Source organism: Anser anser (genome assembly GCF_964211835.1).
Source record: "Anser anser genome assembly, chromosome: 1".
Lineage (NCBI taxonomy): Eukaryota > Metazoa > Chordata > Aves > Anseriformes > Anatidae > Anser > Anser anser.
The window spans coordinates 13,366,752-13,388,685 of record NC_139720.1 but is presented as its reverse complement, the minus strand read 5'-3'; the positions used below and the strand labels follow the sequence as shown (position 1 = coordinate 13,388,685).

At 35.6% G+C, this 21,934-nt stretch overlaps 2 protein-coding genes across 2 annotated transcripts in view; one reads left to right on the top strand and one right to left on the bottom strand.

Annotated features, from left to right (window-relative positions):
- Nucleotides 1–21,934, top strand: part of FBXL13 (F-box and leucine rich repeat protein 13) — a 72,645-nt gene that overhangs the window by 9,838 nt on the left and 40,873 nt on the right. Inside the window, exon 3 of the mRNA XM_083820957.1 lies at nt 19,721–19,848. Within this exon, the coding sequence (XP_083677083.1) occupies nt 19,721–19,848 (128 nt within the window). The remainder of the gene's footprint in view (nt 1–19,720; nt 19,849–21,934) is intronic.
- Nucleotides 355–19,988, bottom strand: LRRC17 (leucine rich repeat containing 17). The gene is made up of 4 exons (XM_083820922.1): nt 19,791–19,988; nt 6,985–7,855; nt 3,132–3,287; nt 355–1,829 (listed from the first exon to the last, which is right to left on the bottom strand). The coding sequence occupies exons 2-4, from the start codon at nt 7,733–7,735 to the stop codon at nt 1,423–1,425; spliced, it is 1,314 nt and encodes a 437-aa protein (XP_083677048.1). The 5' UTR covers nt 7,736–7,855; nt 19,791–19,988; the 3' UTR covers nt 355–1,422.

Below are 21,934 nucleotides of genomic sequence, written 5' to 3'. Positions count from 1 at the left end.
CTAAAATTTTGGCCCTGAATCTCTGTCCTGCACTTACATATTTCTTATTTATGAAAGAGTAAGAGCTTGACCTAGGGCGTGAACTGGGAATAGTGAAGCTTTAATCCAGCATCTCCAATTTGTCTGCCATATAAACTTGGGGAGTTACTTATCCTTTCCATGTGCGAAAAAGGGTTGATAATATTTGTCTTTAACAGACACTAGGTCTAGTTCAATATTATATGGTGCAGACATTAAAAAATCAGAAGTATTATGTAAAAGCCAATGAAAGTCATTCAGAAAAAAGTTTTTTTGTTTGTTTTTCTTTTCGTAAAGGAACATTTAGTCAGTAGAAATTATCTTTAGAGCTACTGGCTATTTAGCTAGGGCATTTATATGGCTCTGTATTACAATAGTCACAGGGTTTTATGAATGTATATTCACATAGACAACGGTGTGATAAAGAGATACTATAATGTGCATTTTACAAATGAGTCGGGGGAAGGCGAAATTTGAGAATATCCAACGCTTTTACTCAAAAGCATGCTTACCTTCAGCTGGGATGGGCACCAGCATATGGGATGCAGACTGCAGCAGTCTTCACATGTTCCTCTTGACCTAGAAGTGATGTCATGTAATCTGTGTCAAGCTGACATGACAACCTAAAATGCCTCCTGGAAAGACTTCAGCACTGCCTATTGCAAAAGGCGAACAAAGCCAATACAAGCAAAACTGGAACTGTATCTTGGGAGCCCGCTGTGTTTCAGCTATTCCTTTTTTCATGCAGCTCAGGTATGGAAGAGGCAGAGGCTGAGCACTGACTTAAGACTGAACAGGAACATTGGCAAATCAGCAAGTAGAACCCAACTTTGGGGCGTGAATCCTGATCGGTATAACAACTGCCATTCCTGTTTTTCTAGAACTGTATTTAAGATTAGTCTTCATTTTGAGTTTTCATATACAATAAAACAACAGGAAGCTGATACAAAAATCTTAGAAATGTTTTCTGGGAATATTTCAGGAAACCGATAGATATAAAGAACTGGTGATACATTCAAGAAAGAGGTGTCTTGGTCACAATCCTGCAGAAAGTTCCATGTCAGCACATAAGCTGTGTTCATGCATAATGTTCATACACTGCTCCTCCCCACCACATATCTACATTTGTGTCTATCCATTTCTACTGCATAGTTTTGAATATTTGACAAAATATTTCACAAGAATGTGCAGAACAAATAGTCAGAAACAATTAACCGTTGAAGGATGATGTGTAACTAATGCCATTCTGTACTTATTAACTGCACTAAACAGAAATCTTTGTAGGAAAATAATCTTACAACAATCAGTATAATTAACAAAAAATGTAAACAACGTTTTTTTTTTTGACAGAGTATCAAATATTTGAATGTACTAAAAAAAAAAAAAAAGAAAAAAAGGATTCCCTTATTTGCCTATCACAGTGACAATTACACTGTGCTTTTTTGCTGTTTGAACTGACTGTCCTTTTTGTCGTTCCCATTCCTCATCATCTTTGTCCAAATCAAAAGTTTCTGGATAAATGGGCATCTTGTCTTTTGGACACTCCTCGTAGTAACTTCGAACATATTTTCCAACAGACCATCCTTTGTATTCCTCAGGCATTTTGCATTCTAGGCCATTATAGTGAACATTGTAGTGATGCTTTAACCAGTAGAAAAGATAATGAATGTTGTAATCACATCTCCAAGGATTCTCTCTCAGCCACAGTACTTTCAGAAAGTAAAGATCTTCTAGTACTCCATATTCAAAATTCTGCAAGCTGTTGTTTGATAGGTCCAGCTCCTCTAAGTTGTTGAGTCCTGAGAAAGCAGCTAATCAACAGAAAGATAATTTATTAAGATGAATTAGAGAAAATATGCTTATTTGCAACAGGAAATAACTTCTTCATAGTTATATATATGTATTTTATATATATATATTTTATATATATATATACTTGTAGCCTTTAGCAATATATATAAAAAATATATATATATAAAAATATACATATATATTGCTAAAGGCTACAAAAATACTTTTCAAACACTGAACTTTAGAATATGGCTTGTGCCCTGAGTATTGACATATGTTGTTCTGAATATGCCAACATTAGAGGAGCTGTACTGCTAATAAAGTTACAAAACATGTATGAATATGCATGTGTGTAGTATAGGGACAGTGGAGGTAAATGAATGCTTGATTTTCTCATAGAATTTTGCTGTTATTCCCCTGATACAGAAGTAGAAATATAGTTGATTACATGTTAGACAAAGTGGATGGCTAGCTGTTTTTATATGTATGTATGTATTTGGGTATGCATGTATATACAGAACCTTTAAAATGAATATTTTAAGATGCAGAAGAAAATAAACATGGATCTTCATAATAACAATTCTGAGTCATATTTCAGAAAGCAGTTCATACTTTTTACAAGTATGCTCAGTTTAATTGCATAGCAGAAGGCTTAATTTAAATAAGTTGACTATATATAATGTTAAACCTCATAAGTACAATTTTATTGTTATTACCACTTTCTCCTACTATTTAACTTCTAAAATGCTACTAGAGAAGGCTCTTATTTTTCATTCTTTCTATCTCTCTTTCTTTGTGTCTGCTTTCATAATTAAAAATCAAATACATATAGGAAATAAATTTCTAAACAAGGCCACGCGTTCTAATAATACATAACTTAAGAGCAATTATATATAGTGATTTTTAAACCAAAATAGTTTAAATTCTTTTAGTTTCTCTATTATTTTCTATCCAGTATTATTTAAAAGCAGGCTCACTGTATGACAACTTTATTTTTAGATTTGGCATAGATATTTAAAGGCATTCAACTATTTGGCATTTTGGTAAATGATTAGTCTTCAGTCGGTGAAATTCTATTTTTGCACTTGGTTGGCTTAGTATTAAGAAATAGCAGCTGAAATCAGTGTCTCTTCACTGACTTCCATGATTAACACATTTCAGTGCAAACGTTTATGAGTTTTCTACAAAAGATTAAATTTGAACCAACTTCTGAATTTTTAAATCCTTTTTTCCCCATGTTTGTGTATGACAAAGACGTTACCAAAGTTTATAATTAATAAAACACAAATAAGTTTTTAAAGAATATTTAAAATTATCCTTACCAGGATCAATGTAAGCAATTCCATTACTGTTTAGGTTTAATACCTTCAGTTCACTGACATCTTCAAACTCTTTGGATCGTAGTTGTCTAATTTTGTTGTTGGACAAATCAAGTTTAACTATATCTGGAGGTATGTTACCCGGAACTTTCTTTAAATCTTAAAAAAAAGGAAAAGACATAAGTTGTGTTAGCTTTAGATAATTTTTACTGCTTAGATATCACAGTTGCATTCCACACAGAGCTTTGTCAGTCTAGCATTATTTCTTGCTTGCTTTCACTTTTTTTTCCCAATACTTGTGTCAAGATGTTTGTTTTTTTCTTCTGACTTTGATTGTTTTTTTCATTCCCATCTTTACACTTTATATAAAAGTTGCTATCTTCATTAGAGCTTATAGTAAGGCATCTTTCTGTGTTTTACATTTTTATTTTAATAGAACTATACTATCCATTTACATAGGAAGGGGGTAGGTAGTGCAGTATTCATACTATTCTGAAGAAAAGTATGTGTGAAATGCTTGATCATTTAGATTAAAAAAAGAAAAAAGACAGTAACTATGTAAATAAAGGTACATTGGTATGTGAACATCTTCCATAATCTATCGTGTGCTGTCTTACATAGTTTGTTTTCTGTTGCCAAAAAGCAAAATGTTCTAAATTTTATCAGCAATAAAAGTGGCAGTTATTACGATATTTAGTATGTAGTTGTTAGTTATATATTATGTAGTTGTGTAGTTATATTTAATATGTAGTTGTACTTCTATAATTATAGTTTCTTAGTACTTAAAATAGTATTTAATACTTTGTATTTTGTTTCTATACTCATAGTTATTATATGTCCAGGCAGCATAGTAGCATTTCTAAGCATTCTGTCTATCTACTTCTCTATCCTACTTGAATTACTGGCATTACCAGAGTAGCCAAGCACCTCTCTGTCATCTACATACACACCCTCATGGTGTTCTTTTTGAAAGAGTTAGAGAAAGAATAGTTTCTATTTCAGTAGTATGGGCACATTGTTGAGAAATGCAACTGTGGTTTGAATCCTCTCAGGATAAGCTTAATAAACCTAATCTTCATGGTTTTTGTCTACTAAATGTTCTAATCTTGGGCTTTTGTTACAGTAAAAAGGATGGTTCCTTGTCTTTGATCATTTTTGAATAAAAATAGGTTCCTGGATTTGTGCTGAAATTGGTATTGTCAGTATACTTCCGAATTTCTGAAGATGTCTAATGCATCAGTCGTTACAGAGTCTAAAGTGACACATCAGAGACTTCTTGCCTTATATTTGAATTTTAGTAGAGGATTGGTATGATAAATAAATGTATTATAAATATGTAAACATTATAAACACTCCAGTCTGCTTCGTTTGGAATGTTTTCTGCTTGTGCAGATGTCAAAGTTTCAGTGACTATTTATCATGAGTTGAATGCAAATAATGCTTGAAATTAGATACTTGGAGAGTTTGGCTGTACTGGAAAGCAGTTTCTTTCAACTTGTGAATCCCAATTCTTTTGCAGAAAAGCAAGCAGAAAGTACTTTTGCATCCAATTATTGTGGCTTTTTTTTTTTTTTTAATGGTCAAGAACATAAGATACTTTAGTTTTGAAGCACTGACCGTTCTGACATATCACTGATCTGATGAGATATGAATAAGAAGTTCTTAAAAAGGAGGACATACATATAGTTATATTTATTTTTCATATGTCTGCTCCATGAGCTTTCTGGCATTAACTGGGATCCCGAGGGACAAAGAGCAGGCTTTCTCATGTCTCCTTAGAGATCCATAGTACTGCTATACTGCTGGTCACTCCATCCCTATCATCGTTGAAGAATAATGGGTTACAATCTTTTCTCTCATGTTACTGATATGGCAGGTGTTACACCTTGCTTTCTACTCTGAAATCTTGTCCATGTGGATTTAGGGGAATTTTTATGTTTTCTTGGGATTTTGAGTGCGTTATACTCCTATTTCTGATGAAAATACCAATGAAATTGTGCATCTGCTGCACACTAATCATATGCAGGGACAATAAGTACAATGCTTTCATCAAAGATTGCCATATGTTCAGAAACCCCAAATATCCATGGGATATGTGCATCCAGCTGTCAAGCATATGCACAGTAGATCTGATACTTCCTACAATTGGACTTACTTAGTGTGTGCATGCTAGACATTCCAGAAGTCCAGGAGTGATATAGTTAGCTCTTGACCTGAAGAAGGGAGTCCCTGTACCCTCTAGTACACTGCTGTGGCTGTTGAAGTAACTATTCCTTGATTATTACTAGAGAAGACAGTAATCCATTTTTCTTTTTAAATACTGTGAAACTCCTGTGAAACTCCCATGAAGATCAGACCACATTGAAGGTTTCTATGAACTTAGAAAAAAAAAAAAAAGTAACATTTATCTTGCCAAAAGTTTTTGAGTATTGTTAATGTATTCAACTTATCTCTTCTATATGACTAAATGGGAATAGATGGAAACAGTCTTATATTGCCATTTATATTATACACCATTTTTCTGTTCAGTTGCACTGTTTACTGGAGATATGAGTCAATGATGATGTAATTAGGATCCTATGAAGGATAATTAAGATCATAATCTGTAATCTAATAATTAAAATCTTATCTACAAGGAAAGGTAGGTAAATATTAAGAAATGAATGAATGTTAGCCAATAGAAAAACATAAATCGTTAATAAAAAGACGTAGTAGCTGCATGGCGAAAGGAATTTAGCACTGAGGAAAAAATAAACGCATCAAGACTTTTTTATGACATACATAACAGACAAACCATATAATCAAATATTGAAGTGATTAATGCTTTATATTTAGGTATCATATCCTTAAGTTGACTTCTGAGCTTCTCTCTGGCATTAAAGTTCAAGAGTAAAGACAAATAGAAGTGTAGAAAACATGTTGGATGATAAAAAGTAGGCAAAATATTCTGCAGTGGTCTAGTATTACAGGATATACTTTGCAGAAGTTGTTAGAAAATCCTCCTAGTCTGGGCTACTAGCAATGCGTTTTATTTCAGATTTTATAATGTTGAAGAACAACTCTCTTCTGAATTGTTTTGTTCTTTGCTTGGTTTCATTGTGGCATAAAATATGAGAAATATAAAGCATGAATAAATGCGCATTTTTTGTGTTGATAAATGCCCCAGCTGGTTTGCCCTTAGGGCTTAACTATGGAGCCTGAGATGCATTTGGGAATGGAATGGATCCAAGTGTCTGAAAAACATTTCTTGAAGGCACTTCAGCTTTGAAATGTTTGTACTGGGAGAAAGAACACAGTGGAGGTATTTCTTTGTGAAGAAAAGCATGCAATTTCTTCCCACAGTAGAAGAAATCTTGCACAGAATATGTGAGGTTGCAATGGCTCTTCTTTGCAATTAGGTTCCTTTGGGGACTGTAAGCACAGCTGGCTGCTCCAGTCCTGCTTCATAGTTCCCTTCTGTCAAATTTCTTGCTATCTTTGTGTTTGTACATGGGAAAGAAGAAAATACACTCTGTGCTTCTTTTTATCAGTACAAAAATTTTGGGACAGCTGTAATATGACTGATGAGTATGCTTACAGTTGTAAAATCAGACAGGTGAGGTTCTGGTGCTTCAGTAACTTAAGCAGGGGCTTAATTTCATTCCTGTTGATTTTTGTTGTACAATGAGCACTAAAGAATATTTGTAAGAAAAATATTTACAGTAAAAAAGAGAGAAAAGTAATTAGCAGTATTAGTTAAAGTAAGTCAAGATAATACCGGTACTATATTGGTTTGCTGTAAATAATATATGACGAAAAGTAGCAAGGGAGCTAGAATATGAAAATCATTCATTCAGTTATAAAGACTGATACAAACCTTTCCTCTTGCAGTTCAGAGTTGGTACAGGAAACACATATATGTGGCACAAAGACGAATCAAATTCTGGTTTGACAGGCTTCTCCTGTTTTATGTTCTGGGGGTCCTGCCTGTCCTCTTCACTACATAGCTGTCCAGCTTTTATCTGTTTTAGCTTCTGATTTTTCAGTTCTATTGGGTGCACACACTTGGCATAATTTCCCAAATTCCTGTTTGTTGGAACCTGTAGCATTGTAACAAGAGTTTCTAGTTCACAGTTGCAATGCCAGGGATTATCATAAAGACGTAGGTAGTTTAGACTGGGCATATAAATAAAAATCTCCTCGGATAAAGTCTTGATTTGATTATGCTGGAGTAAGAGTGTAGTAAGTTTATTCAAACCAAAGAAAGCCTGGCTCTCAATTTTTGATATATCATTCTGCTGTAAATCCAGACTTTTCAGTGCTTTATACTTAGAAAACATATTATTCTTCAATTTACGAATCCTGTTTCTTGCTAGTAGCATGTGTTTCAAATCCTCAGGCCAATCAGGTGCCACAAAAATCAGTTTTCTTTCCTGACAGTCTAGGTATTTCTCATGAAGATAAGTGTATATATCACATGGTAGGCCTAGGGCATTGCGCTTAACGGTGCCAGATGCTTTCCTTGAGATTTTTTCCCTTTCATGGTTTCTCAAATTCCTACTCCTTGTCTTCCTAAAGTCAGATGCTTTACAAAGAAGAAGTAGTACTATAATAGTAACTACTTGCATCCTGACATTCAGCTAGCACCAGTTAGTGTTTGTGACAACTGGAACGTCAGTTGAAGTTTTTGGTTGTTTCAAACAGTGTTGTCCAGATTTGAGGAGGCACAGCTGAGGTGTGAGGAATCCCTGTGTTGGAAGAAAAATAAAATATTAGAACAGATGAAATAGGCCTTTCCATGGTGGCTTGTACACAATGTGCAACGTTCAGTCAAGTACTCAATCATTACCCTACTTGGAGCTTCACAAATACTTTGAAAAAATGTTCTATCTTATTTTTGTTGGTTTTACTGTCTGTGGTCTACTGTCATTCATTTTGATAAAACATGGTAATCTGTTGAGATCATTTTCTAACTGATTTTTGTTAGAAGGATCTCTATGTTTAGGAAAATGCCATCAGGCTGAATCTTCTTTGTATTTAAGTTCGTCTTTGAAGATAAGCTTCACAGAGGAGCTTGAGGCTGACGTTTTCCATCTTTCCAGGTGTTGACCTACTGGAACACGTAAAGAGCCAGGCCAGATAAAGTCATCCAGTTTTCCTATCAAACCTGAGACTTTAAAGTTTATTTGTTTTTAAGTTTTTGCTTTTGAGCTCGAGTCCCATTTCATCCTAACTAGCTTTGCTACTACCAGGTGTCTCTTATGGTCCATGTCAGATAGACCAAGTTGGCTAGACTGCTCTGAGAAGGACCCAGATACAGTTTTTTTCAAAAGCAACTGAGGTTATTATACGTCATCTGAGGGTAGACGGTGCAAAAGGAACCTGCAGGTCCTGTCAGTGGCCACTCCCAGGTCTACCCACCTGAGGAGGCAGACTGTAGAGGTGTAAGCCAGGAACTTCTGCCTTTCCAGGCAAGTCAAACAAAATCACCAGGGATTATTCTTAGGGGAAGACAAGGACTACTTCATGCAAATATGTCCAAAATTGCCTTAGTATTGTTAGAACATTTCTAGCCTATGTTCCATCCTGAATTTCTTGCAGTGTTCCTATGCACTGCCCCTTTTCCAGTCATTTTCAGTAAAGTTTGGCCGCATGGTTTTCTTTCCTCAGAAACATTTTAACCCCTGAGGTTTTTATATTATCTGACTTCTTTTCATCTCATAAATTTCCTATTTTTTGTTCATTCCTTCTGATTTCTTTTTCTTTTTTTTTTTTAATTCTTCATTTTTTGGCTTGACTACTCATTTTTTTTCTATGACTGTGGACTCTTTTTATTTTTTTTTTTGACCTTTACACTTAAGAAGGGGCAATGAATGCAATCTTGAATGCAAATCATTGGACAGATATTCTGTTTCTAAAAATCAACTGTTCTGGCCTCAAAAAACGTTCTCTTCATCTGGAGGAAAAGTTGTATAATAAATCAGCTAATATTAGGCAAAATTCCTCTGAAAGCAAAGCAATCTGTAATGTTTAAGCAAATTAATAGATCAGTTTAAATCACATCTGGACTGTAGAACATTCCCAGTGTATGTGTAATTCTAATTTACCATACAAATGGAACAGTCCTGTCTGTGCATGTTACTACTTCCCTCTAATCCATGTGGCCAGTTGTCAATATTTACTTAACTTTTAATAACTTTGAAAATCTGTTGATTGGTTTTTCCATTTTGTTCCCGTAGTTGCCAGTTGTCTATCTGCATTTATATTCAGTTAATTCATAGAGTGCATTGCACTGATGACTTTACTCCTTACATGAAAAATGAAAATTTATTTGTTACTTTTTGGCAGTTACGTGCTACTCAGTGTAATTTGATCATGTGTTTTAATAACTTCAGTCATAACTGTGATCCTCTGCATTGTTTTGAGCTGTTCACTGTTCTGGTAATGTGAAATCTCACTCTATCAGGAGAGCTTGGAAATAGAAAAAAATACAACTTGGAGACGGAAAAGTAATAAATAATTATGGAAATATTCTTTCCTCTTCCTTTCTATCTCCTGGGTCTTAACTGGCATTTATTACTAGTCTTACATCCTGCCTGCAAACTAAATTATAGTCAGCTATAATACCAAAATGTGCAACTCCTTTCAGTAGCATTTACAGGTTGATAACTATGTCTCACTTAGTATTAGGGCAAGAATAATATAAGAGGTGTGTTGTTTCTGTGGCTTAGCAGCCTTAATGATGATTTTCATTGCTTAGATTCTTTTGAGTTGTGCAATCCCTCTCAGGGATCCTGAGGGATCAAGGTCCTACTCTTCAAAAACGCTTTGAGTTACACAGTGTAACAGGATGCCAATGAAGTCATAGTTCCAATAGAAAAGAATGTACAGACCTACTGTCGGACTAATGCTTGACTGCAATTGAAAACATGTATTTGGCTTACCAGGTGAATATATATATATATATATATTAAAGTTTTTTTATGCATTTCTTTTAACTATATAAACATTTCATACTACATTTTCCATATTAGATATCTGTATCAGGTTTACTTTTTGTTTTCATTTCAGTTTAGGCAAATCAGTTGTTTTTGAAGATAAGACTAAGGCAAAATATTTTTGTGTTTAAAAGCGTCTAACAGGAGTTTTTGCATCATTACCTTTGAGGATAGACTTAAAATTTAGCAAAGAGTGGATGTGTGAGGGCTGTTTCTAGTGTCAGACATCTACTTTTCATTATTGTGTTAAAATTGTAAAAATCTCTGCAAAATTGGAGATTCCAAAAATAATAAATTATATGTACAGATTATATGTACACAGAAGAGAATTTCACAAATAGCAAAATTCTCTGAAATTCCATAGCTGCAGATAATAAGCAGGGCATTTCCTACATTTTGTCTGGTTGCTGCACCTCTACTTTTGAAGCAAAAAAATATTTCATGTATACAGTCAAATGATGGTATCACAACATATCAGTGGGATGGAACAGGTAATTTATGTAGAAGGCTTAATTCTGTCATTTCCTAACACCAAATTACTTAATTAGGTAGCTTTCTCATATTTTATTAACATAAGACATAAAACAGATGGAAAGCTAAGCCAGCAATTAGCTGATAGAGTGTAAGAAGAGACGTTTCCTCTGGACAACTGACTTCAGCTATGTATTCTACTTTTGTATTTCTTGTGCTTTCCGTTCTGTAATCTGATATGGCGATAGCTTCTAGGAGGATATTGGCCTAAATGGACTGAATTTGTGATAAGAATTCTTATGTTTCTGTGGCACTCTGAGATTTTGAACTTTTAACCTTTCAAAAGATTTTTATTTTTTTTAGGTGAATGTAAGAGTTTGCAAGACTTAAATCTTTCTGAATGCCAGGGACTAAATGTAAGTAACACAAACTTTCTCTGCAAATCTATTTCATAGTGAGAAGGAAGATTTTTTAATGTGCTTTAGTTACTTGGGTACACAAATCTCACTGATAAAAAGTACAGACTTGTGTTAGGAGTTGGACTCGATGATCCTTATGGGTCCCTTTCAACTCGGGATATTCTATGATTCTATGTTTTTAACTAATTACTTCTATTTGAAAACAGAGTTTTCAGGATTCAGAGGTAATCAGATAAGTTCTCATTTATTTTATACATTACTTGGGGAAACTCTTATGTTCAATCTGAATTAAGTTTAATAAAAAGGCTTCAAAATTTCACCAGTCTCTGAGGAGGTTGTTGCTTGTTTTCAGTTTAGAGCCGTCAGCAACAATACATTTTAATCCTACATTATTTCCGAATTCTTTATTCCTTCGTTCATTAGTACACCCCGGGCTCTCAATATGTCTCACTACATTTCTAGGTATTTGTGAGAACCTTTATGTGAAAGGTGTCTAAGTGTGCAATCACCATTATATGTTTTGTCCATTTTTTTCCTTCAATACTTTCAGCATTATATTGTTTTGCCAACATGTATTTGATACATACCAGCAAGTATGTTCCCATGTGATGCCTGGACATAGTTCATGGGACAGCAAGGATTAAGATTTGTTCTCAGTATGAGCTATAAATGACTTTACCCTGTGTATTTGGAGGAAGAACTTTCAGCTGTGAGTTTTGCTGTATCAGGTGACACTCCTTGCCCATTTTACTAATTATTGTAGATGAAGCTGGTAAATCAGCATTCCACTGATTAAAAATACCGAAGTATTTTTTCAAAGTAATGAAAAGAGGAAAATTTTCAACAAGTAGCAAAATTTGACAGTAGTTGATATTTTAGGATTATATTGTTTGTCTTAGATTATCCAACTATCCAGAGCTTTTATTACATGAACCATGTGAAGAGATGTTCAAAATGCTCCTTTTGGCATGGTTTTACAACATGCTGATTATATGCCATTCACATCTGAATACACATAACATAGCTATTAAGCATCTCCCAGATATAATTCGGTTCAGCATGTCTCCACACAGAGCAGAAAAAAAGTGCAAACCTTATTTAAAAAATCTCTTTCTCTCCTTTTCAGTGATATTAAATGTATTCACTTGCCTGGATTACATCAGATGTTTAGCTTGTTATAGAATATAGAAGACATTTCAGAATATTCAGAATATTATTAGAATTTTAATTATGTTTCATAGGGCAGTGGCTTCTGACCCAACTATTATGTAGTAAGTTTTAAAGTGGCATGCATCATATTAAAACTAAGAACTCTTCCAGGAAGGAAAAAAAAAAAAAAGGAAAATGAAAAGAAGGAATTGGCATAAAATAGTGAAATAACCGTAAAAAACTTCAGAATATCATATTTTGGCAAACTCAAAGGACTGGCAAAATTGGTGAACTGATGAAATTGTGAGGTAAGAAATACTTAACAATACTTGCAGGGAAAGAAATGTGTTTCTTTAGATTTTGAAGATAAATTTAAATTAAAATTTAAATATTAAACATTAAATGTTTAATTTAAGATTAAAATATTTAGGTTTTAAAGAAAATTAAAGATAAATTTCAACTTCCTAAGTGTAATTTTTTTCCATAATGTTATGTTATGACTTCTGAATTTAAAAGAAGGTTCTTATAGTAGTATTACATTTTTGGTTATGTGATGGATGTCATTAACACAATAATCAGTGTGTAAACATCCACCAGATACAAGAATACAACATAAAAAGAATCTCAAACACAGGTTTTCCAAGAATAGACTTGGCAAACGTCTGTCAAATGTTGCTTAGGCTTATTTTTCTATCTCCGCTGAAGGTTTCCACTAAGATGACCTATTAAAATCTCTTCAGCTTTTATTGCAGCAGCTTCAGGTCTTTATTGTCATAATTAATTATAATACTTAAATTCATGAGCTGCTGATTCTCTCTTTTCATCCAGTTTTCTTCTTTACTATGAAGTCTGTCACAAGTATCTTACTGATCTGCCAGGTTTTTCATGACAGATTTTAAGGTTAAAAAAAAAAAAAAAAAAGATAGAAGATGAAAGAGGAGGAAAAAAGGGGAAAAGATATGGAAAAAAAGTTCTGTGTCCTCTTTCAAGGCAGAGTGATATTGCAGATCATGTATATGTACCTCACCTATCTTTAGACGAGAGACATACTGATAACAATTAGAGCATGACAGAGCAGGTGGTCAGTCTAATACGACTACCTGAAAGTATATATTTTTTTTCACAGCATGCACTATGTCCTTTCCCCTCCAACTGTGACTGGACAGGTGGATATCTCAGGAGAAAAATTCAAGTAATTAACCATTTGATAATATTTTTAGCCTTCTGAGTATTAGCAGCAACATGGTATATATTGAGAACTTCATTCTGGACTATTCGTAGACTCATTTAGGTTGAAGGGGACCCCTGGAAATCATCTAGTTCAAGCACCCAACCAAAGCAGATCTAACCACGTTAGGTCACAGCACCTTTTCTAGCTGAGTTCTGAGTATCTCCGAGGATGGAGATTCCACAGCCTCTCTGGGCAACTTGCTCCAATTTTGGCCTCCCTCATGGTGGGAAAAAAATAATAATAAAAAAAAATATCTTTGTATCTAACTGGAATATACTGTGTTGTAACTTGTCTTCGGTCTCTTGTTCTTTAACACTTCCAAGAAGAATCTGTTTTTGTCTTTTCTATACTCTCATTAGATAGTTATAGAGAGCAATAAGATCTCTCCCTTAACAGTCTCTTCTTCAGCCTAAACAAACCCGATTTTCTCAGAGTCTCCTTGTACATCATGCACCTCTAAGAATATTGGAGGCCCTCCACTGGACTTGCCAGAGAATGCCAATATCTTCTTGTACTGGGGAGCCCCAAAAGGTTGCTGTCTCACAAGTGTCAAATAGAGGGGAATTATTTCTTCCCTTGACTTGCTGATTAGACTCCTGCTAATACAGCCTCGTAGGTATCAGCATATACACGTGCTAATATTATGCAGTTGGCCACCTTTTTCATGACAGCACACTGTTAATTTATGTTGAAATTACTATTGACCAGGACTCTCAGGTGCATGGATTTGATAGTCCGGTTCTGCTTTCTGTCCAGTCTGTGCCTAGCCTATTTCATAGGGCTATTCCATCCCAGATGCGGGACTTTTCATTTGTCTTTTTTGCATTTCATGAGGATTCTGTTGGCCTATTTTTCCAGACTAAATCTCTCTGAATAGTGGTCCTACTCTCCAGTATATTGACACACCCCCAGTTTGGTGTCTTTTGTGAATTTGCTGAGAATGCGCTCTGTTCTGTCATCTAGATCATTACTGAAGACGTACTGACCCTGGAGGGATGCCAGTTGTCACAAGCCACCAAAGGGGTTTATTACCATTGGTGACAATCCTTTGGTTTTGTAATCCAGAAAAAAATCCACTCACTTTGAAGTCCACTTATCCAACCTATATTTTACTCCTTTGGCTATAAAGCATACTGCGTTGAAGACCTTGCTGTAGTCAGAATAAACAGAAGCTGCTGTTCTCACCTTATCTGAAGATCCGGTCATTTCATCATAGAGAGCTATTACCTCATCAAAGAATGCTCTGTCCTTCGTAAATTCACGCTGGCTGTTCCCTATCACCTTTTTGTACTTCATGTGTTTGGGCACGGCTTCAAGGATCGTTTGCTACATAACCTTCCTAGGGACTTAGGTGAGGCCGACTGGCTGTAGTTTCCTGGATCCTTCTTCTTCCTGATGGTGGATGTGACATTTCCTTTCTTCCAGTCATCTGGGATTTCCTCTGCTTACCTAGACCTTTCAAAAATGATGAGTGAGGCCTCTCAGTCTATATTGGGTTTATGTGGCAAGGTTTTGGTAGCAGGGGGGCTGCAAGGGTGTCCTCTGTGAGCAGAGCCCAGCAGCTGCCCCGTGTCAGATCAGAGCCGTCTCCAGCTGGCTCCAAAAGGGACCAGCTGCTGGCCACTGCCAGCTGAGCCAGGGAGCGATGCTGGTTGGGCCTCTGTGAGAGCAGGTTTAAGAAAGGGAAAAAATGTTGTGCAACAGCATCTGTGAGAGAGGTGTAAGAAAATGTGAGAGAAGCAGCCCTGCAGACCCCAAGGTGAGCGCACAAGGAGGGCAGGAGGTGCTCCAGGTGCCAGAGCTAAAGTTCCCCTGCGGCCTGTGGAGAGGCCCCTGGTGAAGCAGGCTGTCCCCCTGCAGCCCGTGGAGGAGCCCACAGGGGAGCAGGTAGATGTGGCCTGAAGGAGGCTGCGGCCTGTGGAGATGAGCCCATGCAGGAACAGGAGGTCTGGCAGGAGCTGCTGCCCATGAGGGACCTGTGCTGGAGCAGTCTGTTCCTGATGGATGGACCCCATTGTATAAACCCATATTTGAGCATTTCTTGAAGAGCTGCAGTCTGTAGGAAGCCCATGTAGGATCACTTTGAGAAGGATGGCATCCTGTGGGAAGGACCCCATGCTGGAGCGGGGGAAGAGAGTGACCGTGAAGGAGCAGCAGGTGATGAAGCATCGTGGACTGACCACAACCCCCATTCCCCATTCCCCTACACCACTTGGGGGGAGGACATAGAAGGTTTTTTAGTTTTCTTTTGGTTTCTCACTGTTCTAGGCTGTTTAGCAATAAATTATATTAGTCTCCCTTTGTTGAGTCTGTTTTGCCCATGACAGTAATTGGCGAGTGATCTCCTTGTCTTCATCTCAACCCTTGATTCCTTTTCCATCACATTTTCTCCCCCTCTTCCTTTGTGGAGGGAGAATGAGAGAGTGTTTGTAGTGGAGTTTAGCTATCCGTTGGTGTGAAACCACCACACAGTGACAGGAGTCAACTTGCTTAATACTCCTGCATCCCACCTGGTCTTATTTCCTTAAAGGCTCCCTGATAATATCTTCTGCTGTGGATGTTGCTTCACTCCCTGACTCTTCTATAAGGCTTCTGGCAGACCTGAAGGCAAGCCTTAGGATTAAAACTGAGGCAAAAAAGCCATTGTGTACCTTGGTCTTAAAGACCATCCGGCTCTCCTTTTGCCCTCCATGGCACTGAGATCCAATTACCATAAGATCCTGTCAAGTAGACCACTGAAAAAGTCAAGATCTGCTCTCAAGACTAGGCTTTCTCTCACAATTTGTCTTGCTGTCTTCTCTCAGGATTTTAAGCTCCTCTTTTTCATGGTTGCAGTAACCAAGACCACTCCAGTTCTTCACATCTGGACCGTTTGTTTGTTTGCTTGTTTGTTTGTTTTTAAATTTGTGAAGTCAGTGCAGCAGAACATCATCTCTGGACTGCTCATCAGCAATCTGGATCAAGAAATTGTCTTCAACACACTGCAGAAGTGTTTGGATTGTTTGCAACCAGACATGTTGTCCTTCCAGCAGATACCAGAGGGGTTAAAGTCTATCATGAGTAAGGCTTCCTCCAGCTGTCCAAAGATGGTTCCATCTGCTTTCTTGATCAAGCAGTCTGCAGCAGATATCTACCACAACGTAATCCTAATACGCCTGTTCTCTAATACTAGTTTAATTAAAAATATTTGCTAGCCTGTCCTATACATTTCGCAGAGTTCTACAGAAACTTTAAAGAGAACATGCTAGTCAAAAAAATTCTATGGCATGTCCAGTTACTACTGATGATGCAAAAAGTTTGCATGAAGGTTTGGTCACAAAAAAGGATTTTTTCTAGAAATGATTGTTGATAGGTGTATTGTGTGAGACAAGAACTTGTGTGCCAGCTGGGAGAAAAAAAAATGTTATTCTAAAATCTTGTTTGGATGGTTGGCTACAGAGGTCTGCCTTTCCTGTTCAGATGCATCCCTCTATGAGACTCAAAGATTGCTTGGTGGGTTAAAGATTGCTTGCTGCATTAAAGGCTGCCATTAAGGTAAAGAAGCTTGATGACCCAGGATAGTGGCCTCCACAAAGAAGTATATAGATTTTGAAGATAGATGAAGATTTTTTGCATAATATATTTTTGTTCTTCTCGGTCTATAAGGCTGTAAGGCTGTATCCTCAGATTACTAACATATGCTTCCACAAAGTTTTCTGTTTAGTGTCTCCATTCCTGCCAGTCACCTCTTCATCAGTTTTATTCTCATCATAATCTGTGTTTTCTCCATGTTGGCTAATATTTTGTCTTTCTAAATTATCACATAGTTTTACTGAAGTCTGGAACAGCTGTTCTATAGATAATCCTAGCCTATGTTATTCTGGTTACCTAAGTATTCTGTTACCACCAAAAGTCAGATCCATGTATTTCATTTGATATGTAAATCACATTTCACCAAGGAAGCATTCTCCAGAGTAGAGGAAGCTTTCAATGTGATAAAATATTTGAAATAAAAAGGAAAATTCTTCTCTGGTAAAATACTGGTATATATTTTGCAATTAACGTGTACCTCAGTAACAGTAAGTTTTTCCAGCCACACATTATGTTCCTGATATAGAAGTATAAGATACCAGCCTTTTTATTGACAATTTTGGGGCAAAAATGAAAGATCACTGTTTCTGAGATTACAAGGAAGTTAAAAAATTTGCTGCCCTGTGAAGACTTTCATAGCAGACACAATTCATTTATGTGCCATGTCAAAAAACACATCTCACCACAGGTCCTGTCTAATAAGGTAACTAGTACAAAGTTCTTAAAGGTGGCAGTATTGTATTTTGTAGTATTGTACATGAAGTTTGCTATTGTATATCAAATGTCCATTATTGGAACAATGAACAAGTGTAGTCTGAAAGTGGTGAAAGCATGCCATTTTCGATTCTCTCCTATGTTTCCACACAAAAATTTTAACCTCTGTATTAAACAATATGGATCATCAGGTACAGTTTCCCTCTGAAAAGTTCTTCTGCATATGGTAGACATGAATATCGTCTATTTGGAATAAGTGTGAGAAGGTGATTTTATCAGATTGCATTTAAAACAACGATCCCGAGACTGCTAATGCCAAATTAATCAAAAAAGCCAATATGACACAATTCCTGAAGAATTCAGCTGTAACACAAAACAAGGATTTATTTTAAAACAAGTCTACTTGCTCAAGCTTAAGTTCTAAGAAACCTGTCACTTTAAAAATGGCAGAAGAAGTCATGTATTAAAATTCTCAGGTCATAAAAATGGGTCATATGACCTGCAAGGAAAATCAGTGTTTCTTCAAGAGTACTAATAGATTTTGAACAGCCTTCAAAATGCAATAAGAAAGGCTTCTCTGTATCTTAAGTTGTGCAACCTTGTAGCAACATATACTTTAAAAAGATTTAAAACTGCTGGAGTTTATAAAAGTCTATTAATTCATTATCTTTTTTCTGAGATGTGTTTGGAAGATCACTCTCTCTGAGTTTGATTTTCCCCACTCACTTCTGGGGCATATGTCACTAAAATGCAGACAGACTTATGCTTCTATCAAGAAGCATACTTGTATTTCTGTATTTAATGTGAAAAAAATGTTTCTATTTAGTAAAAAAACACAAATGCATGACCTCATATTCTAATATCTGTTTTTGTCTGTCTTGTTTTCTTTTTTTTTTCATGAAATGTAGCCTTTTTCATTTTCAATTCCATTTCATTTGTAATATTTTTGTATCATCCTTTTTAAAAGATATCATTATTTTCCAGCTTCCTCTCTCTCTCTCTCTCTCTCTCCCTCTCTTTTTTTTTTTCCCCATTCAGTTCAAGACAGCATGTTTCCCCACTCTATATTGAAAGTATAAAGTCAGTTCTGAAAATTTGTGCCACTCCTTAAGTAGTCAGTTCCTCAGTGGGTGTTCCTGTCTTTCTTCAAAATGACTACTTTTGCTGATTTGCAGAACTGCAAATGTAGACTAAATGTCTACCAGAGCAGTAGGTCCTAATTCTAGGCTGTGATTTTCTGTATGCTTTCATTTGTGGTGCTTGTGGCAATAGTTATTTATTCCAGTTAGAAATTTAGTTCAGTAAAATAAATAGTTTTCAGTATGCTATCAACCAAGTCTGCAGATGGAAACTTAAATATATTCTGAGTATAGATTCTTGGTTTCTACAGCGTGCTGTAGATTAACATTTTCCGTTTATACAGTTTGCTTTCTTTTAGCTAACATTTAGTATAAGGAAATATTTTCCAGAAGAACTGATTAAAACTTTAGAAAACATTAAAAAATATGAGATATAGGCACTTAATTCACTTTTGTATCTCTTTCAATTTTTCAAATTCTTTTAATAGTACTCTTCTAAATAATTATATGAGCAGAGAAGCACTAACTGTACATTTGTGTTGTTAACGTCCTTTAATAGAGCTCTGGTTTTCATTTCCACCAGGCACTGCTTGTAAAATCAATAGCAAAGACAGTCCGCCAAGCTTACACTGAGAAGTCTATTCATTTTCAAAGTATGCACACAAAAATCACAGTTAACTAAAAAAGGATGGTTTTGCAGTTGAGATAACTTTAAAATGATATTGTTTTGATACAGTGAAATATGCTGTATGATAGTGCTATTCCCCACTAATATGCAATTCATGGAGCAGAGGAAAAAGTGCAGCAGAAAAACAAAAGAAACTTTCAAACCCCAGCAAGAAGCGAATTCTATTTAATGCATAACATCATTTCTTACAGTAATTTCCAGAATATTTTAGCTATAGTATTTTATGTTCTGTTGAGTCTTTAACATATTCTTGTAGTAATCTGCACTCTTTCTCTCTCTTTTAATTTTGAAAAGGAGCTTTCCCAGTTTGCAGTATCTGAGTTGAGCTCCCTGCAGAAAATTCATAGACAAAGGTTTACAGTACCTGGGCTCTGGAACAGGATGTCACAAGCTCATCTGTTTGGACCTGAAATTGCATTCAGGTTTGTACTTCACGTCTTTCTTTCATTCTGTGAAGAAGAGAATCCTTTATATGACTGGCTGCATCCTGCATTCATGGTATACTGAAGCAGAACAAGCACTGCAGCAGGCTTCCAGGGTTTTGAATTACATGACTACAGCTGTTTAAATTTTACTGAGGAATAATAGCACTATAGGTTTGGGTCACGTCCAACAAAGTGTCAGATCCACAAACAGCGAGTACTTACTGCATAATGAGAACAAGGCTTGCTTTTTGTAGCCATAAATAGACTAATTCTATGTTATGATTAGTTAGGATTTTAAATCAGGAGGTTTGAAAATGCAGTTTTTGCTAAGGTATCAAGAAATAAAAGCCACTGTGCATTGCAAAAATATAAATTTGCACTTGATTTCCTGAAAAGGAAATTAATTCAAAACTGAACTTCTCTTGCTATTTTATAATGATTTAAAATATAAATTGAAGTAGTGTCTATAACTAAAAATAGTGGTGTTTTTTTTTTGATTATTTTAGTCTCCTACTAAAATTCTGAAAATGCCTAAGATTTTAGAATCTGGTATTATTTTAGAAACTTTCAAGTGTATTTTATATCTTGAAATGTGCTACAAAAGTATATGTAATACTAAATTGTAAGGTAGTAAAAGTCTGCAGTGTGTTAATAAAGACTCCTATGTATATCCCTGCATACACTGAGAGGATTCTCCAAGCAAAAAAAATACGTGCAAAATGATAAAGAAATGAGGGTAATGGAGTAATGGCTTAGCTTCCCATTTCACAAAAACTTTCCAGAACCAAGGATGAAAGCAGATATGACAAGTCTTGTTCTTACTCTTCCTTCTCTGAGTGTCTGTCTCGTTTCTGACAATCACGCTGAGACTATGGGAAGTATTGCACAGTGATAACATGAAATTTGAAATGAGGGCTGAGGTTAGAGGACAGTTAAGAGCTATCTACCTCTGAGTTACGTCTTCAAAATACCAGTAATTGGTTATTTATTCCAAAAGCGAAACTCCTGCTTGTTCAGAAGTGCAAACATGAAGTGTAAGGACCTGCCTCTAGAAAGCATAATCTAACTGCAGTCAGAGAAGAGTGAGTGATCATCATCAAACTATGAAAACCACGGTCTTCCCCTTTCCAGTGGAATGAAGTGGATTTGCTCACCAGTATTTGAGCGCTCTTAAAGGCAGTCCACAGCTTCCTCCATTTTGGGTTTCCCCCCTGATTCTGGGTCATAACTGAGCACTTAAGTAAACAGTTAAAACCAAAAAGAGCATCAGATTGCATCACTGTTGCAGAAAGCATTTTAATAGGACAGATTTTTATTTATTTATTTATTTATTTATTTTTTAATTTTTCCTCACTGGATGAATTAAACCAAAGGGAACTGCTGTATGTATGGTTAACATTTCAGAATTAGAAAAATGTAGTGAAACCATAGTATAAGCATATAAATTATGCTAAAGAGTATTCTATAGACCAGAATATACATTCTGTGGAAGCCTGTTTTCTTTTCTTCATTTTAACATTACAGTTCTTTTTATATTAGTTCTTATTACTACTGTAGAGCTTGAACATCTATTTAGAAAGCCCATCTGTAAAATGGGTGATTATGCTAATGGTTTTACAGGCAGCAACTTGAAGACCAGAACATTTAAAAAAATCATTAAAACCTAGGTGGACAGAAAAGTGGAAATTAAGCACGTCTTCTACTCTGTTGTCATAAAACAAAACTGTCTTTCTTATGGTTGAGTATTATGTTCTTGATAACAATACAGGATGAATTGTAGCTACGGCTTTTTTGTATAACATTTCAGAAATTAAGGTTGTGTCTTCATGGCATGGATGGTAAATACTTGTTGAATAATTTTATGTTATTCTTACAAAAAATAAGGATTTCCTTGGGTCCTCTTCAAAAGGTGTCCTAGTACATCATCAACAATCTCAAAGAAGTACCATAAAATCCTGATTTGTTTGTCCTGCTTCTGAAGCTGACTGATAGAGATGGAATATTTTCTGCTGTTAAGAAAACAAAACTGAAAAAATAAAGAATATATAGGAATTGAATGTCATTTACTGACATATTAGACTGA

Coding starts and splice junctions, on each gene's coding strand:
- LRRC17 (XM_083820922.1), bottom strand. CDS start 7,735: ATGCAAGTAGTTACTATTATAGTACTACTTCTTCTTTGTAAAGCATCT. Junction 3,288..6,984: donor TCTGAACTGCAAGAGGAAAG/GTTTGTATCAGT, acceptor CTTTTTTTTAAG/ATTTAAAGAAAGTTCCGGGT. Junction 1,830..3,131: donor AATTGCTTACATTGATCCTG/GTAAGGATAATT, acceptor TCTGTTGATTAG/CTGCTTTCTCAGGACTCAAC.